This window comes from Garra rufa, chromosome 12 (assembly GCF_049309525.1).
Source record: "Garra rufa chromosome 12, GarRuf1.0, whole genome shotgun sequence".
NCBI classification, from domain to species: domain Eukaryota; kingdom Metazoa; phylum Chordata; class Actinopteri; order Cypriniformes; family Cyprinidae; genus Garra; species Garra rufa.
This window is the reverse complement of record NC_133372.1, coordinates 16520942-16547019: the sequence shown is the minus strand read 5'-3', so window position 1 is coordinate 16547019 and position 26078 is coordinate 16520942. Positions and strand designations below refer to the sequence as shown.

The following is a 26078-nucleotide window of genomic DNA, read 5'->3' as shown; positions in this document are numbered from 1 at the left end:
ACAAGTAAGTTAACTGAATGTTTACCAGTGAAACTGAATGGTTTTTTTTTTTCTGAAGCAAGCAAAACAAACAAAAACTTGATGTGACAGTTTTATTTAAGGTCGGAATGAGAGCTATTGTTATATACAAAATGGACAGAAACAAAACATCACGTATTCATAAATAGCTCTGTGCCATGTCTGACATTTTAGATGTAAATGCACCAAATTATCCCCTCTCTCTTAATGTGAGCTTGGAGAGAGATGGCTAAGATAACAAATGGGCAAATATGCTACTCATCAGATTCATACAAGATAAGGGTACGAAAATGATGAGGACTAAAGATGCAAAGAGAGAAATCACATCAGTGAGAGCTAACAGGCCAAGGAGCATTTAAAATCGGAGCCAGTACATAGCACTTCTCATTCTGTTATAATCTGGCAGCTGCTCTACTGGACCTGCATAAAAGAAAAAACAAATTAGATGTTAATGCCAGTGACATTTCAGAATTCCTAATCCAATTTCAGTACCACATCATTTGGATAGATGTCTATCAATTTCCAGGAAATTTTTTCTTCTATTAAAGTCCGATACGAGAATTAATTATGGTACCCAATGTCTCTGTAAATAATTTGCAGCTAGATCCAGTAAATATAAGGTATTATATTTAATATTAGGTGTCATATTAGGTGTGTTAATGATTAATCACCGATTCATAGATATTTGATTTGCAATCAATTTCAGAACAAAAAAAAGGTTAAGTAATTATGAGAGCAGATGGTAAAACCACTGCCTATACAGTCATCCAAAGCTAAAGTGAGCTCTACAGCTTAAGCAATGTATGACATTTCATGTTTGTGACAAACAACCTTGGCTTGAATGAAGAAAATAACATAATATTGGGCATATCACTGGTTTCTAGTTAAATTCCTTAATTATGTGTCATGCTAATATAAATTACTCCAACACAGAATTACAAACAAAAAATGCATATTCAAGACAAAAATAAACTGACTCACCAACTGCAGACACAGCTGGGCATTTATCATAGATGTATTTAGAGCAAACATCCCGGACGGTCTTGGGAGTCACAGCCTAGTAAGAGACAAACAAGTGAAAAGGTATTCTTAAAATTAAACTAAATGTCATCTTAAACAATGCAGTCACTCAGCCACTGTGGGCTTCCTAATATGAACAATTTACCTCAATTCTGGCATCCCACTCTGCCAATGGGATGCGGCGACCATAATTTAGTATGTGCCTGCCAATGTCATCACAAACAGGTGTAGTTCCTGAGGACAAAAAGAAGAAACATGTTATGGAAGCAGCCAATTCAGTCTGATTGATATTAAGTCAATATTACAGCAATGTCTTACAAACTCTACTGTTGCTACAGTTTAAAGTAGAGATGCACAATATATCTGCAGTTTATGTACTATTGCACCACATACAATTAAATTATCCTAAAATATATTTTTCTCCACTATCTCTTAAAATTAGTTGGTATGTAACCAAAAAAAAGAAGCTGCATTTAGCAAAAATAAGTCACTTTGTACTATGAAGCTCTGTGTTACGATGTATTTGGGGTTTTTTTTAATGACGATCATCTGCTGGAAATATTCTGTTTTAAAGACTATGTGTCGAGTAGTAATAAGCAATTGCTTATTTATAAAAATATTTTTACTTACATCATATAATCGCAATCAAACCAGTTCAAATACAATGTAGATTCGATTTTGAAATTATCCTCAAAGAGCAACATGAGATGCTAACTTTGTTAAAAATAGGGCTGCAACAACGAATCGATAAAATCGATAAAAATCGATTACTAAAAGAGTTGGCAACGAATTTCATAATCGATTCGTTGTGTCGCGTGACGCAGAGACATTTGGTTGTTATTATATATATTAAAAAAAAATTTGAGCGGAGTGGACACATTCCGTCTCTCTCCCGCACTGATGCCAGCAGAGTTCGGCACCTCATAAGCTGTGTTTCCATCCAAAAATGCGAATTTAACTTATGCGCAAAACTGGAACATTTGAGCATAAAGCACCTTTTCTACATTATATATATATGCTGCCCCGATTTATATCAAACATGTTTGATATTTAAGTCTACTTTGGCTAGCCTACTTTCACAGCAGCCAATGCTCAATCGCAAAACAGCTGCTGTACGGGTCGTTGGATAGTGGAGATGGAGAAAACTACTTCTATAGTTTTTGTAACACTGTCTGTCTGTATAATGTGTCGAAAACATACCACAACCGTAAGGAGAAAGAGGACCTCTGCTGAGGTGAAATCGTCTCAGTTTTGAATAGGGCTGTGACGGTGGCACGTTGTTTTTTTATATATAGCCTACACTTCAGTCAGCGAACAAGCAGCCTAAAAACGCTAAAATAAATCAAAGAAATAATATATTTAATATATCATTCAATCAAGATAATTCCAAAGTTTGTGCGGAGAGAAGCGCGCTTTGCAGGACATGGAGACGCCAGTGCAATGTGGAATTTCTTTTTTGCTCATAAAGGTAAGAGTAATATACCACCCGGGCCGGAACTGTAAAGGGTCTACCTTAGTTTGTGTACTCACAGTATTAACAAAATGTGCTCTTAAAGAAAACAAACAGAATACGCTTGATATCTTTGGTTTAAACAGGAGCGCTTCACAATAATTAACCGAAACCCAGGTAATTGCCTCACAAACACAATATCTATAGAAAGCTTTAAATTATTATTTTACTATAAAACGAAATAATTAAAATCGAAAACAAAACTCTTTCATTAGCTAATCCATAAAGATGCATTAGGCATTAATGAGCAGATGGCAGGATCGTCAATTTCATCTTTGCAACACTGAATCAGAAAATACTAGTTTATTAATAAGTAATTCGAATATTTTCTTAATTTTTTGCCTTGACACATTCATGGTAATTACTTTTGCTGGGGCTTTGAGGCCAGTTTTGCGTGCATTTGAATGCGGAACTCTTCCAGCTGGTCGCTGCTGATGGCAGGACACTAAACACCGCCATGGCAGAATGAATGTAGCAGAAAGTTAGTCAAGTTATCCCGTTCCAGCGTGCAAAGTCACATGACTTTTTTAATGCGCACTGAGGAATTTAATTTGAGAGGCTTCTTGATGGGAAATGCAGCATGTACACCACAGCAGGCCGCTGTCTTGACGGATAGTATTTTTAGTTTATTTAGTCTATATATTTGGCAGATGTAAAGCATACATGTGTATGTTTTTTGTGTTAGTCCATTTTTATTTTATTATTATTATTATTATAACAGTTCAAGGAGCAACATGTTTGTGCACTTTCTAAAGATTTTAGTTCTGTTTTTGAATAAAGGGTTGTAAATCCCTTGTTTTTTTTTTGTTTGTTTTTTTATCCGATTCATCGATTAATCGAAAAAATAATCGACAGATTAATCGATTATTAAAATAATCGTTAGTTGCAGCCCTAGTTAAAAACATACATTACCTGCTGTAGCTTTAATTAAACTAATGTGCTTGTTGTATAACTAGTAGGGATGGCTCAATAACACTTTAAATTCCGACAGATCTATATCTGTACCTTGTATCATTAACTTATTCTAAGACAAAAATATATATTGTTAACTGGCTACACCAATTCCAGTGAAAATGTGAAAAATCTATGATTTCTTTACTATGATTATCACTATGTTTTGATGCAAAGAGAGAGAAGGTATAGACCGTGTATAAGAGTGAGTATGTTTGAGTTTATTACCATTGAGCTGTCCCACTAAGCTAGCCTTTAAAGCATTCTTGGCTCGAGCCACATCACTCTCAGTCACTGTGGTGCACAAATTCATCCTGAAACATCAGGAGCACATATATTCATCATCTCAAATACAACTACAAAACATCAGATGACAATCCTATCTTCTTTGTATGTTATAGCTGAACTTACCAGGCATTCTGAGCCCAATGCATCATGTCCTCTATTTTATGTTTGTCTGTAACAAAATAAATACCCAGCAGTCCGGTGTCACTGTATGAAGAGTGGAAAGCCTGGAAACTGTGACACAGGTTCAGCTCTGCAGCCAGGCGAGCCAGGCGACTGCTTAAGTGCTATATACAACATACAAAAAAAGTAGCATTATTTCATCACCCTTAAGCAACCACCATTTTATTTAATAAATTACATTACAATTTCTATTATCCTCAGCTAATTTACAAATTAAACTTATTCCAAAAACTATGTATGTGTGTGCAGGGCAGTATGTATGTTTATACTCATAGGAACGGTAGGAAAAAACATATTCTAAATAGAGATGCTCCGATCAGCATTTTTGGGGCCGATCACCGATTACCGATCACCAAGATCATGATCTGCCGATTGCCGATCACTGCCGATCACAGAATGGCAGGGGAATGGGAATCTTTGATCTGTAATCTAGCAGAGTTTGCACCATTTGTAGAAATGAAACTAACTCTAAATTAACTACATAAAAAATAAATAAAAAAACTCTAGAAATAGGCTACAGTCAAGATCTTGAAGAACCACAAAGTTAGGGTTGGAGACGATAGTATCGTGTATCGACAATAGTTAGAGATATCGCCAGTTGCTGATGCCTTCCCTGCTGAAAAAAAAAACAGCATATGCTGCTTAGGTATGTTTTGGTGCTGGGATGCTGGTTTATGGTGGTCCTTTGCTGGTTAATGCTGGTCATGTTGCTGGTCAAGGACCAGCATTGACCAGCCAAAGAACCAGCATGAACCAGCAAAGGACCAGCATAAACCAGCTAAAACCAGCATCCCAGCACCAAAACATACCTAAGCAGGATATGCTGTTTTTTTCACCAGGGTTTGACGATAGCAAGACGGTTATTATTATTATCCGTGAAAAAGGCGCCTAACTTTAGCGATGCAGTGCAGAGAGTCGGTTCTAGGATGCTTCAGAAACTTGTTGTGATATAAACACACGCAGAGTGGCCACGTCGCCTTAACGCGCCGCATGGGGAAGAGATTTATTCATATTAAAGTGCACCTCGCACTAGACTAGGCTATGTTCTTTGATATTGTAAATGTTCTTTGCTTGTTATTTGTAGCTGCTTTTTAAGATGATGTAAGGATTATATATTATCCAGCATTGCAGTCATTAGGATAAAGGTAGTAAAATTTGGTTTAGTCTGAATTAAATATGATATATCAGAATCTGTCTGTATATAGGAAACATAAACATTCACTTCAGTAACATCTATATGCGTTCATTAGAATTACGATGCGATAAAATGGCACTAAACATACGCACGTGAATTACACGTGCACCGTTTCTCCTCATTCTATATGGACTGAACTACAACATGAACTGATGACAACAATCAGACATACAGCGGTAACATTATTGCAATATGACGGGTATAGAAATACATTCATTTACATTCAAGCACGCACATTCACCACTCAGAATGAAACCGAAAGTATACTTTAACTTCTCCGGCAAAACTACAGACAGCGCTCTGTACACGCACAACTTAGTCACATGCCCAATAACAAGACTACCCTTACAAAAATAATAAAGAATTTAGTACTCATGTTGCCACTGGTAAGCTCCGCTCTGCTGTTGTTTACCTAGGCGCCGTGCATGCACGTGTGAAAAATTTGCTCGAGTAATTTACGTCAAGTGATCGGCTTTTTTGATCGGCGCTTTTGGGGTTCGCCGATCAAGCTATTTTTAGCCCAAATCGGCCGATCCAGATCGGTTGCCAATCGATCGGAGCATCACTAATTGTAAATGATACTATCAACAGTGGCTATCATAGAAACTCAAAGATTTAATCACTAAGATGAACTAAGACTTAGAAACACTGAGTGATTATTACGTGACATGATACATTAGTACAGTTGCATTGTACTGTTTCTTTCCTTATACATTTTGATGTTCATTTATGTTTATTTCTTGCTATAACATTAGTAAAGACATTTCACGTGTGCTCCACACTACCTCTTGAACCGAGGTGGCAACAGCAATCTGTCGTTTCACATTAAAAAGCATCAAATCAGAATTTTGGAAGCTCAAAGCTTATTGTGGTTATTGGAAAGAAAACAGCAACGACGAAGATTGATCTACGAATTAAAAAATAAATAAATAAATAAACGCATGACACTAATATGCTTGTTGTATAACTAGCAGGGATGGCCCTATTCAACTTTTATATTTCCGAAATCTCATATTATTAACTTAGTCTATGACAAAAGTATATACTGTTAACAAAGCTACTGGATACAGCGCTATAACAGTACCAGTTGAGTTACCAGTTGCATCTATATAAAACATGATGCTGTTAGAATGCTGAATGGGGAGTAGTGTTTACAAGTCATGTTTAGCAAAGCTTTGTTTGCATCAACAGAAAACAATTAATCAGTGTAAGAATGCAGAGCATATCATTACCATATTTAATGTGTACTATGGTTTTCCCTATTTTTCTTTTAAAAACAAGGTTTTTATACTGTACATTATAAACAGATTAACACACTGACTGTTTTAACAATGACCGATGTTTAAGCCAGAATGAAATTCTCATATTTGATTATAATATCCAACTTCGTACATTTATACTTCCAAGAAATGAAACAAAGCACAAAGCCTGTTGTGCATTTTAGGACAGAACTTAGGTAAAACCTTTATACTCAATTTTTCCAGAGCCATCTTAATTGCCAAAGACTATGGCAAGAGCCTTCAAGAATCCCTGAATCTAATAAGATCGCAAGGTACCTGTTTCTATTTCTACTTCAAACACACCAAACATTTAAGAGATAACAATTTTACGAAGTTATAAACTAACCTTGCCACCCCCAAATGTGATGTCATAGCTACCAATGATGGAATTGGCAACCATGAGTGGCACAATATCAGGGCTTGCAGCTCCAGCTCCCTCTACAGCAATAGCAACATGTGCTAGGGGGATTGCATCATCACGCATACGAATCTGAAAGCAAGAGAAGATCAGACCAACATATAGTCAATCAATCAGTCAAGTAACTGCAAGATACTGAGACCCTTTCATGCACATATGCAATTCATAAGCTACCTCACTCCCAGTGAAACGGCACGGGGACAGAACAGGTACAGCATCCATTTCATATTCAAAAGAAAGGCCACTGAAATGCTGCTTAGCCAGAGTCACAAGCTCATCATGGTTTACTCCTGCAGCAGAACAGTGAGAGAGTGTTTAAGCAATCAACTCAGCTTTGTGTGGGTTTTCTTTTAAAACAATATTGTATGACAAGTTTGATAACTGTTCAGAGTAGTACCTCCAGCTGTAGCCAGGACCATGCGAGGAGCTTTATAATGGCTACTGATGTATTCCACTAAATCATTACGAGTTAGTGTCCTTGAAAACACAAAAAGCAAAAAAAAATATATATATATTTTTTTTTTAGGAACAGGTTTCATTAGGTATGTTTATATTTACACTAATTTTCATCAATGAGAATTAATCCAATCTGATATCAAATTTTGAAAGTTCTGTTTATATTCACATTTTCATTTATTTCTGCATTTATGTATTCCAAAACATCAGCATATCCACAGTGCAAGGACATGAAACATATGAAATACATTATCTTGAAACTAGGGATGCACCGAATATTCGGCCACCGAAAATTTTCGGCCGAAAATGGCCCAAAAGTGCATTTTCGTTTTTCGGACGAAAGACTTTTATCACCGAAACAACACGGCCGAAACAGCATGTTGACACAAACAGAGACCGCAGCCTGTACGTGCTTGTCTGAAGCAACAAGTCTGTGGTGTGGACGCATTTCAGTATATCTGAGAAAGACCCACGGATGGCCATTTGCAAAACTTGAATGCCGAAAGTTCAAGAGGGGGTGTGTCTGCAGTCGTGCGCGCAGTGATGAGAGCAAGACAGACAGATGTAGCTTTCAGTGAGTGAAAAAACAATGGCTTTACGTTAGTGTTACGTCGCAGTATTTTAAAGATATGTCTTTTCTATATACTGTATTTTTATGAATATTTATGTTTTAAACTATGGAGGTGAGCCAATGGATAGCACACAAGCAACAGGAAAACTGCGCAATGTTAAAGTGAAAGTAAAAACTGACAGTGATTTCAGCATCTGACGTGCATTTTCTCAGAGACGATTATACTTCATATGCTGACATTAATTTAGTTCCCTAATATTTTTCTTGTGCCCTGAACATGGTGGGAAAAAAATAAAAATAAACGTATTTTGTGTAAGGTTTGTTTTTGAAAGTCGGTTCTTGAAATAAAGCTCTTAATTTTTCATTGATGACTGCAGTGTTATTAGGGGTTAAGAAAGTCTTAATTATGACTTCAGGTGGTCTTAAATGTGGGGACTGAAAGACAAGAATTGCGATGAAACTTCAAAAGGCTATCCATTGAATAAATATGAGCGCTGCATGTTTCAAAGTCATTTGCTGCGCTGCTTTGTATACTACCATTCTGACAGCTCCTGCTGGAAGAGAAACACATAGAGTTGTAATGTGAACTGATGGATCCACAAGATAATGTGTTGTAAAAATTTAAACTATTAAACAATTTAAACAAAGGCAGTAAAATATATGTATATGTTATTTAAGTAATATAATACTTGATTGATAATAATTGTTTAAATTAATATAATTGATTTATTCTTTGAAACTTTAATATTAATTTATGCAATTGCAATGCCTTGATTTTAGTAAGATTAGTACACAGTCATAGCCATAAATGCAATGGTACTAATAATTGGCATAATTCTTTCAGTGTTTCGGTTTTCGGCCTTGGTTTCCTCTTTTTCGGTTTTCAGTTTCGGCCAAGAATTTTCATTTCGGTGCATCCCTACTTGAAACTGTGTGTACCTGGCATTGGAAGAGGGACCAAGAACACTGTGGCCCAGAGGAGTACCCTGGAAAGCAGTAGCATGGAGCAAATCCAGACAAACATCCTGCAAGCTACCTTGCACCTCTTCAAGCTCTCTTAGCACCACACTCCTCTGCTGCTCTATATCAGCCTCACTCAAAGATGAGCTCTGCACTACTTCTGCCAAGAGCTCCACCGCTACAATAAAGAGATGACATTAATAAGAAAGAGTAACACTTCCAGATTATTCAGAGAAACACTACATGATCTTTGCCAACATGACATACTCCATTCTAGAGCTCATCTAGATGCAGATACTGCCTTAGCCTATTTGAACAGCTTATTTGTTTGTTCTCTAACCTTTAGGCAAGTCTTTAGCAAGGGTCTTCATGTAGTAAGCAGTATGTTCCCGAGAGGTGTATGCACTCAGGTGACCTCCCATAGACTCCACTGCCTGTTCAAGAGCAGACTGTGGGTGCTTCTTTGTGCCCTTGATCCAAGAAGTGTTTGGAATTAAAAAAAAAAAAAAAAAAAAAAAAGTGTATAAATTAGTGAGTTTTCACATTACAACCAATTCCTATCAACAATATTTTTTCTTACTATAAACAAGTTCAGCATTTCACATAATGTGCTTCTAAGAAGTCCTAGAATTCAATCATTATCATCATAATCAGAACCTGACCTCAAATTTCCCACTATGTGAACAAGTAGTTGCCGGTACCCACTTACTTCTATAGTACGAAAAAATACTATGCAAGTCAATTGCTACCAGCCACTGTTTGGTTACTAACATTCTTCAAAATATATTTTTGTGTTAAACAGAAGAAAGAAACTCATACAGGTTTGGAACAAGTGAAGAGTGAGTAAAATGACATAATTTTCATCTTTGGGTGAACTATTCCTTTAAATTTATGCTACAAATTTATGCTACACTTAAAAATGTAAAGACTACTATTTCTTTTTCCAGCAGCTAGAGACACAATGCTGGGAAAGCTAGTAAAAAAAAAAATTTTTTTCATTACAATAAATTTGCTTTTCTGTTAAATTTGAGTTTTGAGTGGTAACATTCAAGATCTAATATGATGTGGAGATAATATAGTGCTTATATGCCTTATCATTAGCAGCAATACTCAGCCCTAGTAACAACATTTATTTAGAGAGAATGAGACCAAGTAGTTTATTGCATACTTTAAACGCCATGTGCTCCAGGAAAAATCCAGCTCCATTATTCTTCTCAGACTCATATCTGCTCCCACAACCTATCCAAAGACCAACCTGCAAATCCAGGCAGATGAAAAGCACAAAGAATTACATCAGCAGTACGTTTCCTTTTGGTAAACATTTGAAAATTAAAAAAATAAACTACAGTCGTTCAGGCTTTTTCAATTCCTGTTATTTTTATGACACATATATAAAACATTATTTTAATTGACTTTTTTTTTTCTTTTTACCAAATTAAAAAATTATTTTAGATACTAATATTTCATTGCTACAAAATTAGAGTGCTGGAAAGTGTGAGGACCTTACAAATCCCTCAATGAGAATTAAAATCACGTCTGTTAAAAAAAAAAGAAAAGATTTGCACAGCCTAAAAACAGCTATTCACCGTGCATGTGGCCTGGTTGGTCTCTTCAGAGGCAATCCTCAAGCCATTGCTTAGAGTAGTTAGCCTTGTTTCTGGAGCTCCTAGCAGGCTCTGAGCATATGACACAGAGGCTTGTCCTCGTCTCAGGGACAGCAGAAGAGGCTAAAACAAAGAAACATGGTAGACGTAAATAATAAATATATTGTGCAATTTCTTTCTATTAATTTAAAAAGGCAAGCCACAAAAATTACAGACTAATGCAATGATATAGACAATAAAACGAGATTTAGATTAAGTGTTTGAATTGGCCCAGTAGCCAGAGATATTTTGTAATATTTTTGATATTTTTAAAGTCTCTTACGCTCACCAAAGCAGAATTTAGCAGCATGTATTTATATATGCATATATAAAAAAATGTCCTTCGCTGTGACGCCTGTACTGTCACACAGGACAAAGATGTCACACTAGAGGACAAGGTCTCTTTAAGAAGCATTTTAAATAATTAAATAAGATTTAACTACTTTTTATTCTTTTTTGATCATTTTTAGTGTTCTTAAATTCAATGATTACATTAAACTATTTTCTCAAGTTTTTGCAGAGAATTTGTACTGTTATAAAGTAAATTTAAAATGTGACACTCAAATTCTTTCACAAATTAGTGAAAGAGAGAGGACACAGAATTATAGACAGAAAATTAACAGGGATCCTCCAGAAGGGAGGAAATCCTAATAGTCAAAATGATGCCTTAAGAAAAGAGTATAGAGCCATATAGTTTTAAAAAAATGCATTCACATTTTAAAGAATATAGTTTAAATATCAATCATTTTTAGCTGTGCCGCACATGCAGCGGGGGGCTATAAGAGTTTCAGTAACAGTAAATTATTTTGTTTAAAAACATGTTGATATTATTTGTATCAAAATTAAACTTTCTTTCCCCTTTGACAAGTTCAAAATTAAATAGAAATACTTCAATAACTACCATTTCTGTCCTTTAGTGTGACATAATGTCCTATGGTGTGACACACATAAAAGAACCACAGATTTGTTTTAATTTCAAAATATCTTTAAAAAAAAACAGACGGGTATTGCAATAGAGTAGATATAAATATCACTTATTTTAAAATGGTGTAATTTTGAATGACACAAGTCAGCAAGTCATAGGGGGGAAACTATGTTAATTATAATTTTATATTAAATAAATAACACTATATGAAAATCAGTTGTCTAAGATTAAGATAAATCTGTCATGCTATTTATATATTATTAAGAGTTTTTTCCTTAAATTTTGCTGTCACACCATAGGACAAATACATGGTACAGATAAAAAAAATAAAAACAATGAAAAAAATTGAAGTTAGTGATCCTTTATATTTTCTCAAAGATCAGACTTCACGCTACATAAATATATGCATTTCTTCTTCAAAAATTGTCTTTTACACAATAAGCATTTTTTACTGCCTATTTGTCAACTACCCACATATCTGAGAACTTGTAATGTTATAATATATATATATTTTTTTTTTTTTAGTTTTTTTTTTTTAGTTTCCTTTTCCTATTGTCAACGCTCTTGTAAGGAACTGACTCACATATAAAAAGTTCTTTATTAACAGTCAAATTAGTTAAATTAGATTTTATGCTGTTTTGTTGTAGTTGTTGCTACATAGAGGACAGCACTCGGTCTGGTAGCGTTTCTGTTTTTGATTATAAATAACAAAAGGAAAATGTCACAAACAGTACGAAATTATACCCTTAATGACTTTAGTTCAACAATTACAGAGTATAAGTGAAACAAATAATCTAAGTTATATCTCCTAGTGACGTCAGATTTCAATGACCTTGTCAGATAAAATTTCAGGTTAACTTAACCTTAACATAAAGAATAAGAAACACATAACGTTAAGGGCAATATTTCAATTTCTAGAGTTACAAAGTGACTTGCTTACAGAACTGTTTATAGCTCGTCTATTGATCCTCAAAGCTCTTAGACACGGGAAAGATATCTAACCTTTAGTGTATCTGAGCTATCAGCTAGCTCCCCGGCATTGGCAAGGCCAATGACAGTCACAGGACTATGGAGATCGACTGGTTACTACCCGTGTATTTAAATGTAATGTTTAAAATTCCTAACGCTGGTATACATTTCAAAGCCATACAATACGTACGTATCTAGCTTTGGCAAGAGCTCGATTCACTTCCCCAGTGATCCGCCACAGAGAGGGAACCATCTTGTCCACGGTGTGCACCACCACTGCTGACTGTCTTCTTCCTCTTCTTTTTGTTTAACGTCAGTTCGCAACCCTAAAATGCTCAGTACCGCCACCTTTTGTTAGCATGGACGAGGTTTGAATGGACTCAATATAAAAAAGTGGCCCCCTGGTGGCCCACAGTAGATATTGTAGGGGGACCAGGCTGTTACTGCACTGTAAAAAATTTCGTTTTTGAAAAATTGTGGAAACTGACAAAAAAATATTGACTCAACTTATTGCTTCCCAATAATTATCCCCAAACAAAATAATGCATTGAAGTAATTTTAGCTGAAGGTCTGAAGTTATAAATTAAAAATATATATTGGCCAAACATATTAAAATGTGCTCAGCCAATCTACCAAGCAGAAGTGAAAAATCTGTTTTAGCTGAACAAGCTTTGCAGCAGAAAAGGCCAATACGCATGCGCCTGAGAGAAACCGTTGGTGGAGTGAATTCAAATTCCTGTGAGCGGGAGAACGAGAAAGCTTGAGACGATGCTGAGGGCGACAAAACATCATTTACAGACGGATTTTCTATCCTTAAAGTTATGGTGAGTACTGAGCTTTGTATTTATTAAGTCATGAGTCACGTACATTACATTGTATTTTGCCGAACAACTGTGAATTCACCATTTCACGCCTTTAAGTTACTTCTTGGGTAAGGTTAGGGGTGTGCGACATATAACGTTAACGTTTTCGTCTTTGATAATTTTGTTTTATCAATGTGGGCTTTCACTTTATCCTGTATATCGCAAAAAAACAAATAAAACACGCCTGACAGAGTGCACTGCACGACTACATTAACGTTATGTGTGCTGAAGATTAAGTTAGACTAGTGAGGAAGCGCGTTTACAGTGCGTTTTGTCACTGCATGATTAAGTCTATTAAAATGCATGTAGATTGACCACATATTATATGGGGAGGGGAAGAAAATATATTTAGGTATTCAAAATCAGTATAACGCAAAGAGTGCAACGTTTTCCGCCAAAAAGCCGCATGATTGCAAATTTGATATTGGTTTTATATACAACAGCTCAATAAACAAGAAGTTAATATTAAAGGACTTGCATTTTAGAGACAATAATGCCTGTTTTTACTCCATTTCGCCAACAAAAATCTTTCCAAACACAGCCAGGGCACTGGTTTGCGTCTCTGTGCAATATGACGGTGTTTGATTCTTGAATGAATCAACCGTTTAAATGATTCGGTTCAATCGCAATGACTCACTTATAAACATGGACTTACTGACACCTACTGGCGGTTTTAATTTCACGTTTAACATAATTCCAAATATCAGCATTCAACATTTTGTTTAAAATATCAAAATATTATTTTGCATGTGTAACTGCAGGTTTAATGCATTCATGTCTCTTTGAGCTGAATTAATCATGTGTAAAAACATCTCGTTGTCACTTCAGATGCTACAGAAGTCCATAAGATACATAACAGCATAATAACACACTCAGCAAGACATCGTCTAATGATCATTTTTGATTATATCCCAGAAAATATTAAGATATATTTTTTATCAATACTACACACCCCTATCTCACAGTTACCCAAAGTTACTATTTATTAAGCTAAATTATTTTTATCTTACTATAATGATTATATACAATTTATGAGACACAAGGAATATGTTTCTGCTATAACTTTTTTTTTCCCATTAGTGTAACCCACCATTGCCAGGTCTGAGCTCAAGAGGCACCGTTTGGTATAGAAAAGGAACCATTACGAATTTCACAGTGAGTATTTATCTTTAGTGAATCTTTGTTTCATATTATTGCCAAATACTATTAGCTCTTAGATGTAATTTGTGAGGAGTCGGATGTAGACTGCTAATTCTAATGTAGACTTAGTATTGACATTGCTATTTTATACTTTGTTTTTGCAGAATACCAAGCCATTGGAGAACCACACAACTGCAAAGAAAATGGAACTTCTTGAAATGGTAAGCAGTGGCACTTGCACCTCAACGGCCATGTCAAATGTGCTGAATGTTAGGTCAACTGGAACTGGGAACACTTCCCATAACACCTGATGTGCTTGTTTCTTTGTAAGAAGAATGGCCTCTACATTAATATTAGTCTGTTTGTTCTTATTTATTCCGAGGTCACAGTAGCCGCCAGATCCAGTCTGTACCCAGCCCAGATGGTGGATCAACACCTAGAGACAAGCTCTACAGCCCTGAATGTCAGCAGAGACCAAATCAACTAGATGAGCCCCAGAGATGGATCATCAGTAAATAACTCCTCACCTAGACGGCCGTTGGCGCAAGACCATGGGAACCAGATGAGACCTTGGCAATTCTGAGTTGGCTGCAACAAGAAACTTTGGCACTATTGACACGATTGTCTAATTTAATACTGTAAAGTTGCTTTGACACAACCCGTATTGTTAAAAGCCCTGAATAACTAAATGCGACCGAATGTCTCCGTTGTCCTGGAAGAGGAGGTGGAGCTTGACAACTTAGAAAATGCATTTATTGTACTCTTTGGATTATTGTATGCACTCATCGTGAGTACAGCAAGGACTTAAAGGGATTGGTAACCCAGAAATGTAAATTCTGTCATTAATTACTAATGCTCATTTAATTCCAAACGCATAAAAACATTTGTTTATCTTCAGAAAACAAATTAAGATATAGAATCTAAATTTTGATATAGAAATTAGAAATAAAAATAGAGTTTTACTCATATGGAATGACATGAGGGTAATTGATGACAGAATTTTACTGTAAACACTGGTTGAAGTAATCTCCCCAGTACTTAAATTTGATGGTGTTTTTGACATTTTTAATATATGAATGTATTTTACGTTTAATGTTTAAGTAGGTAAGATGCAGTTTCATGAGCTCAGAATACCTTTTGTGAGAATGGTAATATTCAGTGGTAATACACTGAACATTGGTTGAAGTAATCTCAGATAAATTATTACATTTTATACTGTAGAAAATTTACTGTGTATTTATAATTTTAAAGTATTTTCACATTATGTTGGAGATTTCATTAAAAAATGATTAAAATGTGGCAATGTATCATTTAATTTTCTTTTCTTTTGGTATAACAGGGAATAAACAATTCAGTAAGGTTGCTTTAGCAATATACATTTACCAATATACACTTTTGAATTAGGTAAAACAAAAAATGTATGCTACCACAGTTTAAAATATTTAATTGGGCCAATAACATAGTTTGGTAGACTTATTTGTTTTTCAATTGGCTCAATATATTATTTCTCATTGAGCCAATGTTAACAGACTGTTGCCACAATTGATAAAATTCAATTAGCAGAATATCCAATTGGGCCAATTGAAAAGTTTAGATGTGATCAGTCACTAAAAAATTTTGAGTTTGGGAGGTCTTAAATTTTTTACAGTGTGTAGTTTTTATTGCATCAGACCCTCTTTAGGTAAAATCACTGTGGGCCTCCCATGGGTGTGGGTCCAGGGATTTTTAATTTATTTTTTTGTTATTTTATAGTCCAGTCAACTACAGAACAAAAAATATAGAGATTACTCTATAGCTTTAGGGGCTTACTATCTGGGTATATGGGAAACTTTTATTTAAAACAAATGAATATATATGTTGGGTTCTCTGAAGTGTTTTTTTTATATATATGTAATAAATTCCCTTTTTTTGTGAAAGTTAGATTTTTTTTTTATGTTTTACGATAAACATTTTTACCACCTTTGTTTTGTTACTTTTCGAATGCCCTTATGCATACTCTAGTTTTATTTTCTTCTACTCTTTACTCTTTCAACTTTTAATTAACTATAAAATGTTTAAAATTATGATCTAAACAAAGGATAAAATAAACTAAAATGAACATTTTGAATGTAATTTAAATTAACGTTTCGAAAATGTCCTTAAGATGCGGTGTTACTGCACCACAGCTATTAGAATTTTTTTTCCTTAATATTATTGGGTGGCTGGCATGCTACAAATAATAACTAGACTTTAACAATAAAATATTATTTCCAAGCATTTATACCATAAGTAAAACAGCTTGTGAATAGTCATGTAATGTGATTTACCTTTACAAAAGTGAGTACACCCCTCACATTTCAGCAACCATTTTAGTATATCTTCTCAAGAGACAATAATATAGAAATGAAACTTGGATATTTTAGAGTAGTCAATGTGCAGATTGTATAGCAGTATAGAATTACTGCCCTCTGAAAATGCACACTGCAACAAGTCGTTTGCATAGGTGTCGTCCCAGAAGGAAGCCTTATCTGAAGCTGGCTCACAAGAAAGCCTGCAAACAGTTTGCTGAAGACAACCTGTCCAAGAGCATGAATTACTGGAACCATGTTCTGTGGTCTGATAAGACTAAGATAAACCTGCTTGGCTCAGATGGTGTCCAGCATGTGTGGTGATGCTCTGGTGAGGAGTACCAAGAAAATTGAGTCTTGCCTACAGTCAAGCATGGTGGTGGCAGCATCGTGGTCTGGGGCTGCATGAGTGAGGGAAACATTATGTACAATACATTCTTAAGCAGAACATCATGCCTTCCCTCCAGAAACTAACACAAACACACCATCAAGATGACAAATGCCTTGCTGAGGAAGCTGAAGGTGATGGGGTGGCCAAGTATGTCTCCATACCTGAACCCTATTAAGCACCTGTAGGGCATCCTCAAGCGTAAGGTTTAGAAGCACCATGTGTCTAACATCCAGCAACTCCTTGAGGAACATGTGCAGCTCTGGTCAATTTCATACCCAGGATGATTAAGGCAGTGCCAGATAACAATGGTGCTAACTAAATATATTGACACTTTGGACAAGTTCACTTTGGGTGTACTCACTTTTGTTGCCAGCTGTTTTGACAATAATGGTTGTACTGTATGTTGAGTAATTTTCAGGGAACAAAAAAACTATACTGCTATACAAGCTGCACCCTGACTACTCTAAAATATATCCAAGTTCATAATTTCGATAGTATTGTCCCTTGAGAAGATATACAGTTGCTTTTGTCCTATTGGATTAAAACTCACTACCACTTCTTTATATGCCATCTTTAGTTTTATATATCTTTAGTTTTAAAAGTATTATTCTTCATTGCGCTTTAGAAAAATTCTAGTTTTAAAGTTCAGTATGATCTTATCATCATTCTTGTGTATAGCCTTTTGTCTCTTTTCTAGCCACATGTAAGGTTTTTGTTATCAGTCTTATGTTGTATAATTAACTCGCAGACTTTCTCGCAAGAACCACATACACTGACCAAAATTATAAATGCAACACTTTTGTTTTTAATAAATGCACCCCTATTTTTCATGAATTGATCTCAAAGATCTAAGACTTTTTCTATGTACACAAAAGACCTATTTCTGTTAAATATTGTTCACAAATCTGTCTAAATCTGTTAGTGAGCAGCCTCACAGCTGTTGCATATCAAGATGCCACTCTAAAGGCCACTCTAAAATGTGCAGTTTTATCACACAGCACAATGCCACAGATGTCGCAAGTTTTGAGGGAGCGTGCAATTGGCATGCTGACTGCAGGAATGTCCACCAGAGCTGTTGCCCGTGAATTGAATGTTCATTTCTCTACCATAAGCCGTCTCCAAAGGCGTTTCAGAGAATTTGCCAGTACATCCAACCGGCCTCACAACCGCAGACTACGTGTAACCACACCAGCCTAGGACCTCTACATCCAGCATCTTCACCTCCAAGATTGTCTGAGACCAGCCACCTGGACAGCTGCTGCATAACCAACGAATTTCTGCAAAAACTGTTGGAAAATGTCTCAGGGAAGCTCATCTGTATGCTCGTCATCCTCATTGGGGTCTCGACCTGACTGCAGTTTGTCGTCGTAACCGATTTAAATGTGGGAAATGCTCACATTCAATGGCATCTGGCACTTTCACGAGTTCGCGCGTACATACAATAAACAGTGTAAAAGTTAAGCGTGTTTGGCGTGCTGTCCGGGAGAGGGCTCCGAGCTCGGTAATCATCATCTGCACTTCTTCTGCCCGGGGGAGGGGTCCGAGCTTGGCATTTGGCCCAAACCCAATAGCCCTCCCCCAAAGGCAAATAACTGCAGGACAGCAACCAGATAACCCCCCAAAATTGCTTAACTTGGGCTGAAGGGATGCAGAACGTTTAGTAGAGGACAAAGTACGGGAGGAGCTCCTGCGGGCACTGCTAGGGTAAAATAAAGAAGAAAGACTTCTGTGGGAGTGGAATTTGAGGAAAGGGGGAATTATGAATGGTGCTCTCGTGGGCGTGGGTACTGCTGCGGCATAAGGGGAATAAGTGGGGAGCTCCAGCAGGGGCGTGCATTGCTGTGCATATGGGGAATAAGCGGGGGCCCCAGCGGGGGCGTGCATTGCTGCGCATATAGGGAATAAGCGGGGGCTCCAGCAGGAGCGAGCATTGCTGCGCATAGGGGAATAAGCGGGGGCTCCAGCAGGAGCGAGCATTGCTGCGCATAGGGGAATAAGCGGGGGCTTCAACAGGAGTGAGCGTTGCAGTAGCGGCGGGGGGAAGGAAGCGAGAGGTCCCGTGGGAGTGGGACGCAGAGGGGATGGTTGAAGCGGGTTAGGGATCACGTGGACGGGGGTGGGCTGGCGCTAAGACGGGTTGGCCGACTAGGGTTTGATGGGTTTCCTTGATGAAGGCGCGATCTGATCGGATGTAACTCTTGAAAGCTTCTGATGACCAGCGGCCGAGCGCTTGGATCTGCTGTTGGGAGAGGCCTTTTTGGGCGGCTGTTGTTGCTGTGCCTATACGGAATGAATGGCTGGAGAAATTGTCAGCTGGGGTACCAGAGAGAAGCAAGACAGATTTAAGGTGCTTTTGGAACCAGAAGCGTGTGGCGGGGCGGTTGGAGTCATCTGTAAAGAGAGGGTAGGAGGGGAGTCTGGATTGGGATTTCCTGAGCTGGAGGCTAGGAGGGTTTGGAATGGTTGGAGGGGTGATTGAAGGTTAAAAATATATATGAAGTGGCCTTTATTTGTTTGGTCTGTCTTACTTTGTTTTATGAAGTAAGAGATGGTTTCACCGTCTAGTACTGCTAGATCGGAAATAGTAGGGTGGATGGCTGGGTTGAAGCCAGATGCGATGGCGAGCTCAGAGCATCTGAGGAAACCGAAAAAAGCCAGGATAAACATTGCGTCTAATGTGCGGGCAGTATGGATGGAATGGTAACCTTTACGGAGGGTGGAGATGCATTTGGTCAAAATTTTTAAGGTGATAGGTTGTCTGGGGTCTGGGCGGAAATTTTTAAAACATTTCCATGCTGTAAGGTAGGATTGGAGATTCCTAGGGGAGACGGCTTGGAGAATGGAATTGATGGATGCTTCGAGGAGAGGTCTCAGAGGGTGGTTTACGGGAATATCAGTTCTGAATAAGGAGGAACTGGAGTTGGGAGCGGGTCCACCTCTGGAGCCAGCGATCTGAATTTCTGAAAAGCAAAACGAGAGAGAGTCAGCGATTTGATTCTTTGACCCGGGGATGTGTTTTGCAGTTATGATAAATTGGTCACAAGCCAAAATCCAAATCAAGCGTCTAAGCAAAGCCATTAGTGCGGGGGAGTGGAAACAGCCTTTGTTAATGCAGTGCACGGTAGCTTCGTTGTCGCAGTGGACGACGATGCTGGTGGCGGACCACTCTTTGCCCCATAGGGAAGCTGCAGCCACTAACGGATAAAGCTCGAATAGCGCTGAGGATGCTAGCTGATGAGGCAAATCTGCCAACTCGGGGGGCCAGGTAGAAGCGAACCAGCGGCCCCGGAGGAAACCTCCGAAATCGACGGAGGGGGCGGCGTCAGTATATAGTTCGATATTGATTGGGGAAGAAACCAGATTGCTGTAAAAGAAAGATAAGCCGTTCCACTGTTTGAGGAAGGAAATCCATAGGCTGAGTTCGTTGCGGCATGAATCAGTTATGGAAATGCGGTCCTCAAGGGCGTGGGCAGAGGAAGAGAGGGAGAGGAGGTGGGAGATAAAGAGGCGGCCTTGTGGGATGATGCGCATCGCGAAATTTAGATGACCCAGAACGGATAACAGCTCGCGTTTTGAACAGCTAGAGTTGGTTAACAGAGTGGAGGCTACCAGAATCGTCCTGTCAATTTTTTCTTTGGGTAGGGAAGCCAGGAATTTTTGGGAATCTAAATTGATGCCCAAAAATTCGATGGAAGTGGTAAGACCCTCGGTTTTGTCTTGGGCGAGGGGAACCCCGAGCTCTGAGAAAAGCTTTTGAGTTGTCAAGAGGTGTGCGGCTGGGACGGAGTCTGGGGGCGAGATGATTAAGAAATCATCTAAAAGATGGATCAGATAGGGTAAGTTGTAATTGTTGGAGAGGATCCAGCAAATTGCCTCCGACAGCGTGTCGAAGATTTTAGGACTGCTTCTGCAACCGAATGTGAGGCGGACAGCGAAGTAGAATTCATTCTTCCAGCGGATGCCGAATAAGTGCCAGAAATCTGGGTGGGTGGGCATTACTTTGAAGGCGGAAGTAATGTCGACTTTGGCCAGCCAAGCGCCGCGCCCTGCCTTTTTAATCAGGGTGGTGGCTTGGTCGACGTCGTGATAATGGAGAGAAAACTCTTCGAGCGGAATGAGGCTGTTAATGCTAGGGAATGGGGAATTATGTGGGGATGAAAGATCAATTATGAGGCGTTTTTTGCCTGAGAATTTTCTGGTGGCAACGCCGATGGGGCTGACTCGATACATGCTGAAGTGTGGGACAGAAAAGGGGCCTATCATGAAATTTGTATCTATTTCTTTTTTGATTAGGCCGTCCACTATTTCGGGTTCGGTGAGAGCGGAGTGGTGATTTGGGCAGATGAGACATTGGGAGGGGAGACTTACGACGCCGGGGTGGAAACCGTGTGCGAGACCTGAAAGAACATAATCTGCAAAATGAGGGTCAGGGTGATGAAGCAATTCTGCAGATAAACGGGAAACATTTACAGGAGTCGATAAATATCTTTTTTGATTTTTATTTGCAGCTTTATGGACAGGACAAACCAGACGGGCATGAGCACCGCCACAAAAGTTGCACACGTGCATAAATCGACAGCGCTGTCTTGTGCACCTGCCGCTATTAAAGTCGGTGCAGACCTGGTTGCCGGAGGAAGATGGGCGGCGGCGAAGTGTGGGAGTAGGGGTGGCTGGGGTATCCATGGGGCACGGGACGTAGCTCGTGGATTTGGGTTGGGATGGTTCGGGGCAGGGAGGAACGGATGGAATGGTGAAAGGGCAGCTGGAGGTGGGGTGGGGAAAAAGAACGGCAAACCGTGCAAGAGATGTTACGGCAGCCCAGGAACACTCTGCTATGGAGCTCGGTGTCCAGAGCCCCCCAATAAGGACACTGGTTCCACTGGGCTACACGGATGGCACATTTGGCGGCGAACATCTTGTGTTAAGTGTAAAAGTGGGAACCTCCGTATGACAGCGCGAGTTCAGCGACTATTGTGAGATAGTCGCTGAGCTAGCGTCTCCTATGGGGAAAAGCGGCGCAGATGACTTCTGCGTAACGGGTGAAGGCGATGGTGAACTTGGCAAAGGCAAAATGCGTGACTGGACGGGTGCTGAATTTTTAAGGGTGACTGAAAAATCGCCGCAGTTGATTTGGCGATCGGCGGGTGAGGGTAAGATTGGTGACAGGAGGGAAAAAAGATCCACATCCGCACCTGCCAGAATCTGGGTTCTGATGGAGTTGGAAACGGGGGGAGGTTCCTGCGCTAGAGCATTTGGAGGGGCTGGAAGGGGTGTGGCTGAGGCCAATGAGAAGGGAGAACGGGCCTGAGGAGGAGGAAAGGTGGCTACCGGGACTGGTAGTGGAGGTAAGTGCTAGGGACGGCTCCTGGGGCGGAGGACAGAGAAGGGAAGAGAGGGGGAATGGGGAGCACCGGTGCTTGTGGCATGAGCGGGGGAATGCTCGTGCTATGAGTGGAAGGCGGTGATGCGGGCCATGGGAAGGGGAGTGAAAGGAACGGCAAAAGCTGCGGACGGGAATAGGCCGCTGGAGTGGGCGAGCTCGTGCTACTGCGGTGGCTTGTAGAGGCGATGGCCGGCTCTCTGTCGGCATGAGCAGCGAGCTCCCGCTTGGAAGAATGAGCAGGATGGCAGTGGCTAGTGACTGTGTCATCCGGGGCGTGGCCCAAGCTCGGTGACGGCCTTCTGCTGCGTCCTGGCGTAGAGTAGGGGGCGCTGCGGCCCGAACGCGCTCTGCCTGAGGCCCTAGAAGGAGGGGTAGACTTTGTCTTTTCCTGCGGTTGGAGAGATGCGTAGAGGGCGAGGAGATCCGCTTTGGAGGAGCGGCGTTGGATTGGCCGTGTTAATTATCTGTGTGAGCTCCTCCCGAAATTTGTTAATAAAACATCACTTCGAGAGGTGTTCTCTTCACGGATGAATCCCAGTTTTCACTGTACAGGGCAAATAGTGGACGGCGTGTATGGCGTTGTGTGGGTTAGCGGTTTGCTGATGTTAACATTGTGGATCAAGTGGCCCATGGTGGCGGTGGGGTTATGGTATGGTTAGGCGTATGTTATGGACAACGAACAAAGGTGCATTTTATTGTTGGCATTTTGAATGCACAGAGATTTTGTGATGAGATCCTGAGGCCCATTCTTGTGCCATTCATTCACGACCATCACCTCATGTTGCAGCATGATAATGCACGGCCCCATGTTGCAAGGATCTGTACACAACTCCTGGAAGCTGAAAACATCCCAGTTCTTGCATGGCCAGAATACACCAGACATGTCGCCCATTGAGCATGTTTGGGATGCTCTGGATCGGCGTATACAACAGTGTGTTCCAGTTCCTGCCAATAACTAGCAACTTCGCACAGCCATTGAAGAGGAGTGGACCAACATTCCACAGGCCACAATCAACAACCTGATCAACTCTATGTGAAGGAGATATGTTGCACTGCGTGAGGCAAATGGTGGTCACACCAGACACTGACTGGTTTTTGGATCCTAACAAGTTGTATCATAGGCAATGTATGTACTACAAAGCATAGGACACTTGATCCCAATTGCTAAAGGTGCTAGAAAAGACAAAGTGGCAGAGGCCTGGCTAAAACAATATGGCTTTGATATGTGGTTTTGATATGAGTGTTATGTGAGAGGCAAGACAACATCATGTTTGAATCAAGCTCCATCCCCAAAAGGCAACTTTTAAAACCTTTTGACCAGTTTACTAGTCCCAAAACCTGCTAAATGCACCAGTGTTAAAAAGGTTACATACAATGTATATAGTGTAAAGTATCTGTATTCATGTTGGTTTCAAATGGGTTAAAACAGGGGTTTTCAAACCTGTCCTGGAGCCTCCCCTGCCCTGCACATTTTGTATGTCTCCCTTATTAGGCACACCCAATTCAGGTCTTGCAGTCTCTACTAATGAGCTGATGATTTGAATCAGGTGTATTAGATGAGAGAGACAAGCAAAATGTGCAGGGCAGGGGAGGCTCCAGGACAGGTTTGAAAACCCCTGGGTTAAAACATTTTTAGTTTAAAATGTTTTACATTTTAAAATGTGGTATAATGATCAAGTAATAAATTTCAACATTTTACTAACACCTAAATTATCTGCAAGAGTTCGCACGATCAGTGTAGAGTTTATGTATTTATTTATTGTTTGATGTTGGCAAAGACATTTTACAATCCAAGGTTTGTCATGTCACAAAAAGGTTAAATGATTATTTATGGGAGACTTTTATAGACCTTTTTATTATTTCTCTCTGAATGTTTTTCATGTTTGTTGCACCACTTGACATGCCTGACAAAAGTTTTAGAACTGCTTCAATACAAAATATGCTAATAACCCACATATATAGACACACACAAGACAATAAGACAAGCGCAAAATGTCAAAATGCAGAGAAAGCTTGAGATTGATTTATTACTGGTTACATAATTTGATTATACACCAAGCAGAAAGAAAAGCAAAGATGAAAATGCATTTCCTTTGTAAGGCAGTATCAAGAAATAAGAGCTGCAAGTAACGAAGAACTTCATGAAGAAAGAAAAAAGGTACATCAGTTACATTAGAAATACTGAAGCATGGCTTCCTTACTCGCATCAAAAGCCACTGCTCACATCACAATTGCTTGAGCAGGTGGCCACCTTCTGATTGGTCCATAAAAAGTATGTATTGCCATGCCATTGGTCCAGGTGTTAGCCAAATTGAGGTCTCTCTCCCATATATACAGAAGAACGCAGGTCTTCCGAGATGTGATGCAAAGCTTGACGAATCTAAAGACAAGGGAGGGGTAGGCGTCAGTCAATACAGCATTCTGCTTTTCAAATCAGATTTATTTTGGTTTTGTTCTCCCCATGAACGAAAGTGCACACATGGTCATGAGAAACATAATTCTTAATATTTATTACATCTTTATTCTCTGACAGGCCAATTCCAATGGTTCCAAGTTTTACAGGTCATTCTGTTGCATTAAGAAATTTATCTAAAAAAAAATAGATCAGTGACCAAAATTATCATACATCTTCTACATATCATATTAACGCACACAGTCAAACACCTGATACTAATCAAATTTATCAGCACACAGTCAAACACCTGATACTAATCAAATTTATCAGCACAAGAAAATAAACGCAGGCACACATTTCATTTTCTTAAATCAGCTCTTTTGTCTTGTATTAGTAAAAATACTTCCATATTTTTGCTGGAAACAAAAGGGTTGATTCACAAAAGAACTAAGAAAAAATTATAACATCCAAAGTACTAAATACAGTAATACTAATACTGTTTTCTTTTGCACCCTTCTTAAGATTTTAAAAACTCATCAGCATTTATGCTTATATTCTGGATCACCGCACTGCACAGTTTTGAGCAGATCTGCACATACTACTACAATACCAATCCAACTAAACTGTTCAATCCTAGATTAAATCAGATAAGACTCCACACAAAATGTGAAACAGTAAATCATTCTCTTCAGTTCTTTACTTTGACTAATGGAGTCACCTATTAGCTTACATACCAGTAAGAGTCAATACACAGTTCAGAGTGTGTGCGGTCAGTGCACAAGCGGCAAGTTATTTTTAACTCTGATATTTCAATGGGAAATGTTGTATTGCAGTTTTCATAGCCTATTTTGTGCACACACATACAATTTTACATCAGGCCCCAGATGTTTCAGTATTGTATATTCCTCACTTAAACGACCATTGAGGGGACAGTTAAAATAAAAATATGTTAATGCTATTTGTATTTCTAGCTTTTTTATTTTACTGTAACTCATTTTAAAGCATTTAAATTATCTTATGGCTCTTCATTGGAAGTTTGCTCTGGCCTTCTGGTTGAATACAACCAAAACAGACTAGATTTTGAAACAGAATAAAAACAATCACACCTAGACTAATAAATATTACTAAAGCACAGCAACACAAAATATTAATTCCTTGCAAAGTTACTTTTTGAAGGCTGACTTTTTATAACATG

At 38.8% G+C, this 26078-nt stretch overlaps 1 protein-coding gene and 1 long non-coding RNA gene across 2 annotated transcripts; one reads left to right on the top strand and one right to left on the bottom strand.

Moving 5' to 3' along the window:
• Positions 1 to 78: 78 nt before the first annotated feature.
• On the bottom strand, positions 79 to 12701 carry uqcrc1 (ubiquinol-cytochrome c reductase core protein 1). The gene is made up of 13 exons (XM_073851192.1): positions 12575 to 12701; positions 10434 to 10574; positions 10016 to 10102; positions 9188 to 9317; positions 8827 to 9025; positions 7258 to 7337; positions 7035 to 7150; positions 6789 to 6932; positions 3911 to 4071; positions 3728 to 3813; positions 1184 to 1272; positions 1000 to 1075; positions 79 to 438 (listed from the first exon to the last, which is right to left on the bottom strand). Exons 1-13 carry the CDS (start codon positions 12635 to 12637, stop codon positions 374 to 376), a joined length of 1437 nt encoding a protein of 478 aa, XP_073707293.1. The 5' UTR covers positions 12638 to 12701; the 3' UTR covers positions 79 to 373.
• Positions 12702 to 13132: 431 nt separating this feature from the next.
• LOC141346345 (uncharacterized) lies at positions 13133 to 14687 on the top strand. The gene is made up of 3 exons (XR_012357198.1): positions 13133 to 13208; positions 14328 to 14402; positions 14552 to 14687. It is a non-coding gene; the product is annotated as an uncharacterized lncRNA (long non-coding RNA).
• The last annotated feature ends 11391 nt before the right edge of the window (positions 14688 to 26078 follow it).

Excerpts from the sequence above, each read along its gene's own strand:
- uqcrc1 (XM_073851192.1), bottom strand. The coding sequence starts at position 12,637 with ATGGTTCCCTCTCTGTGGCGGATCACTGGGGAAGTGAATCGAGCTCTT. Across the intron at positions 4,072-6,788 it reads TCACATTTGGGGGTGGCAAG|CACTTAAGCAGTCGCCTGGC; the intron begins GTTAGTTTATAA and ends TGTTGTATATAG. Across the intron at positions 1,076-1,183 it reads AGTGGGATGCCAGAATTGAG|GCTGTGACTCCCAAGACCGT; the intron begins GTAAATTGTTCA and ends GTCTCTTACTAG.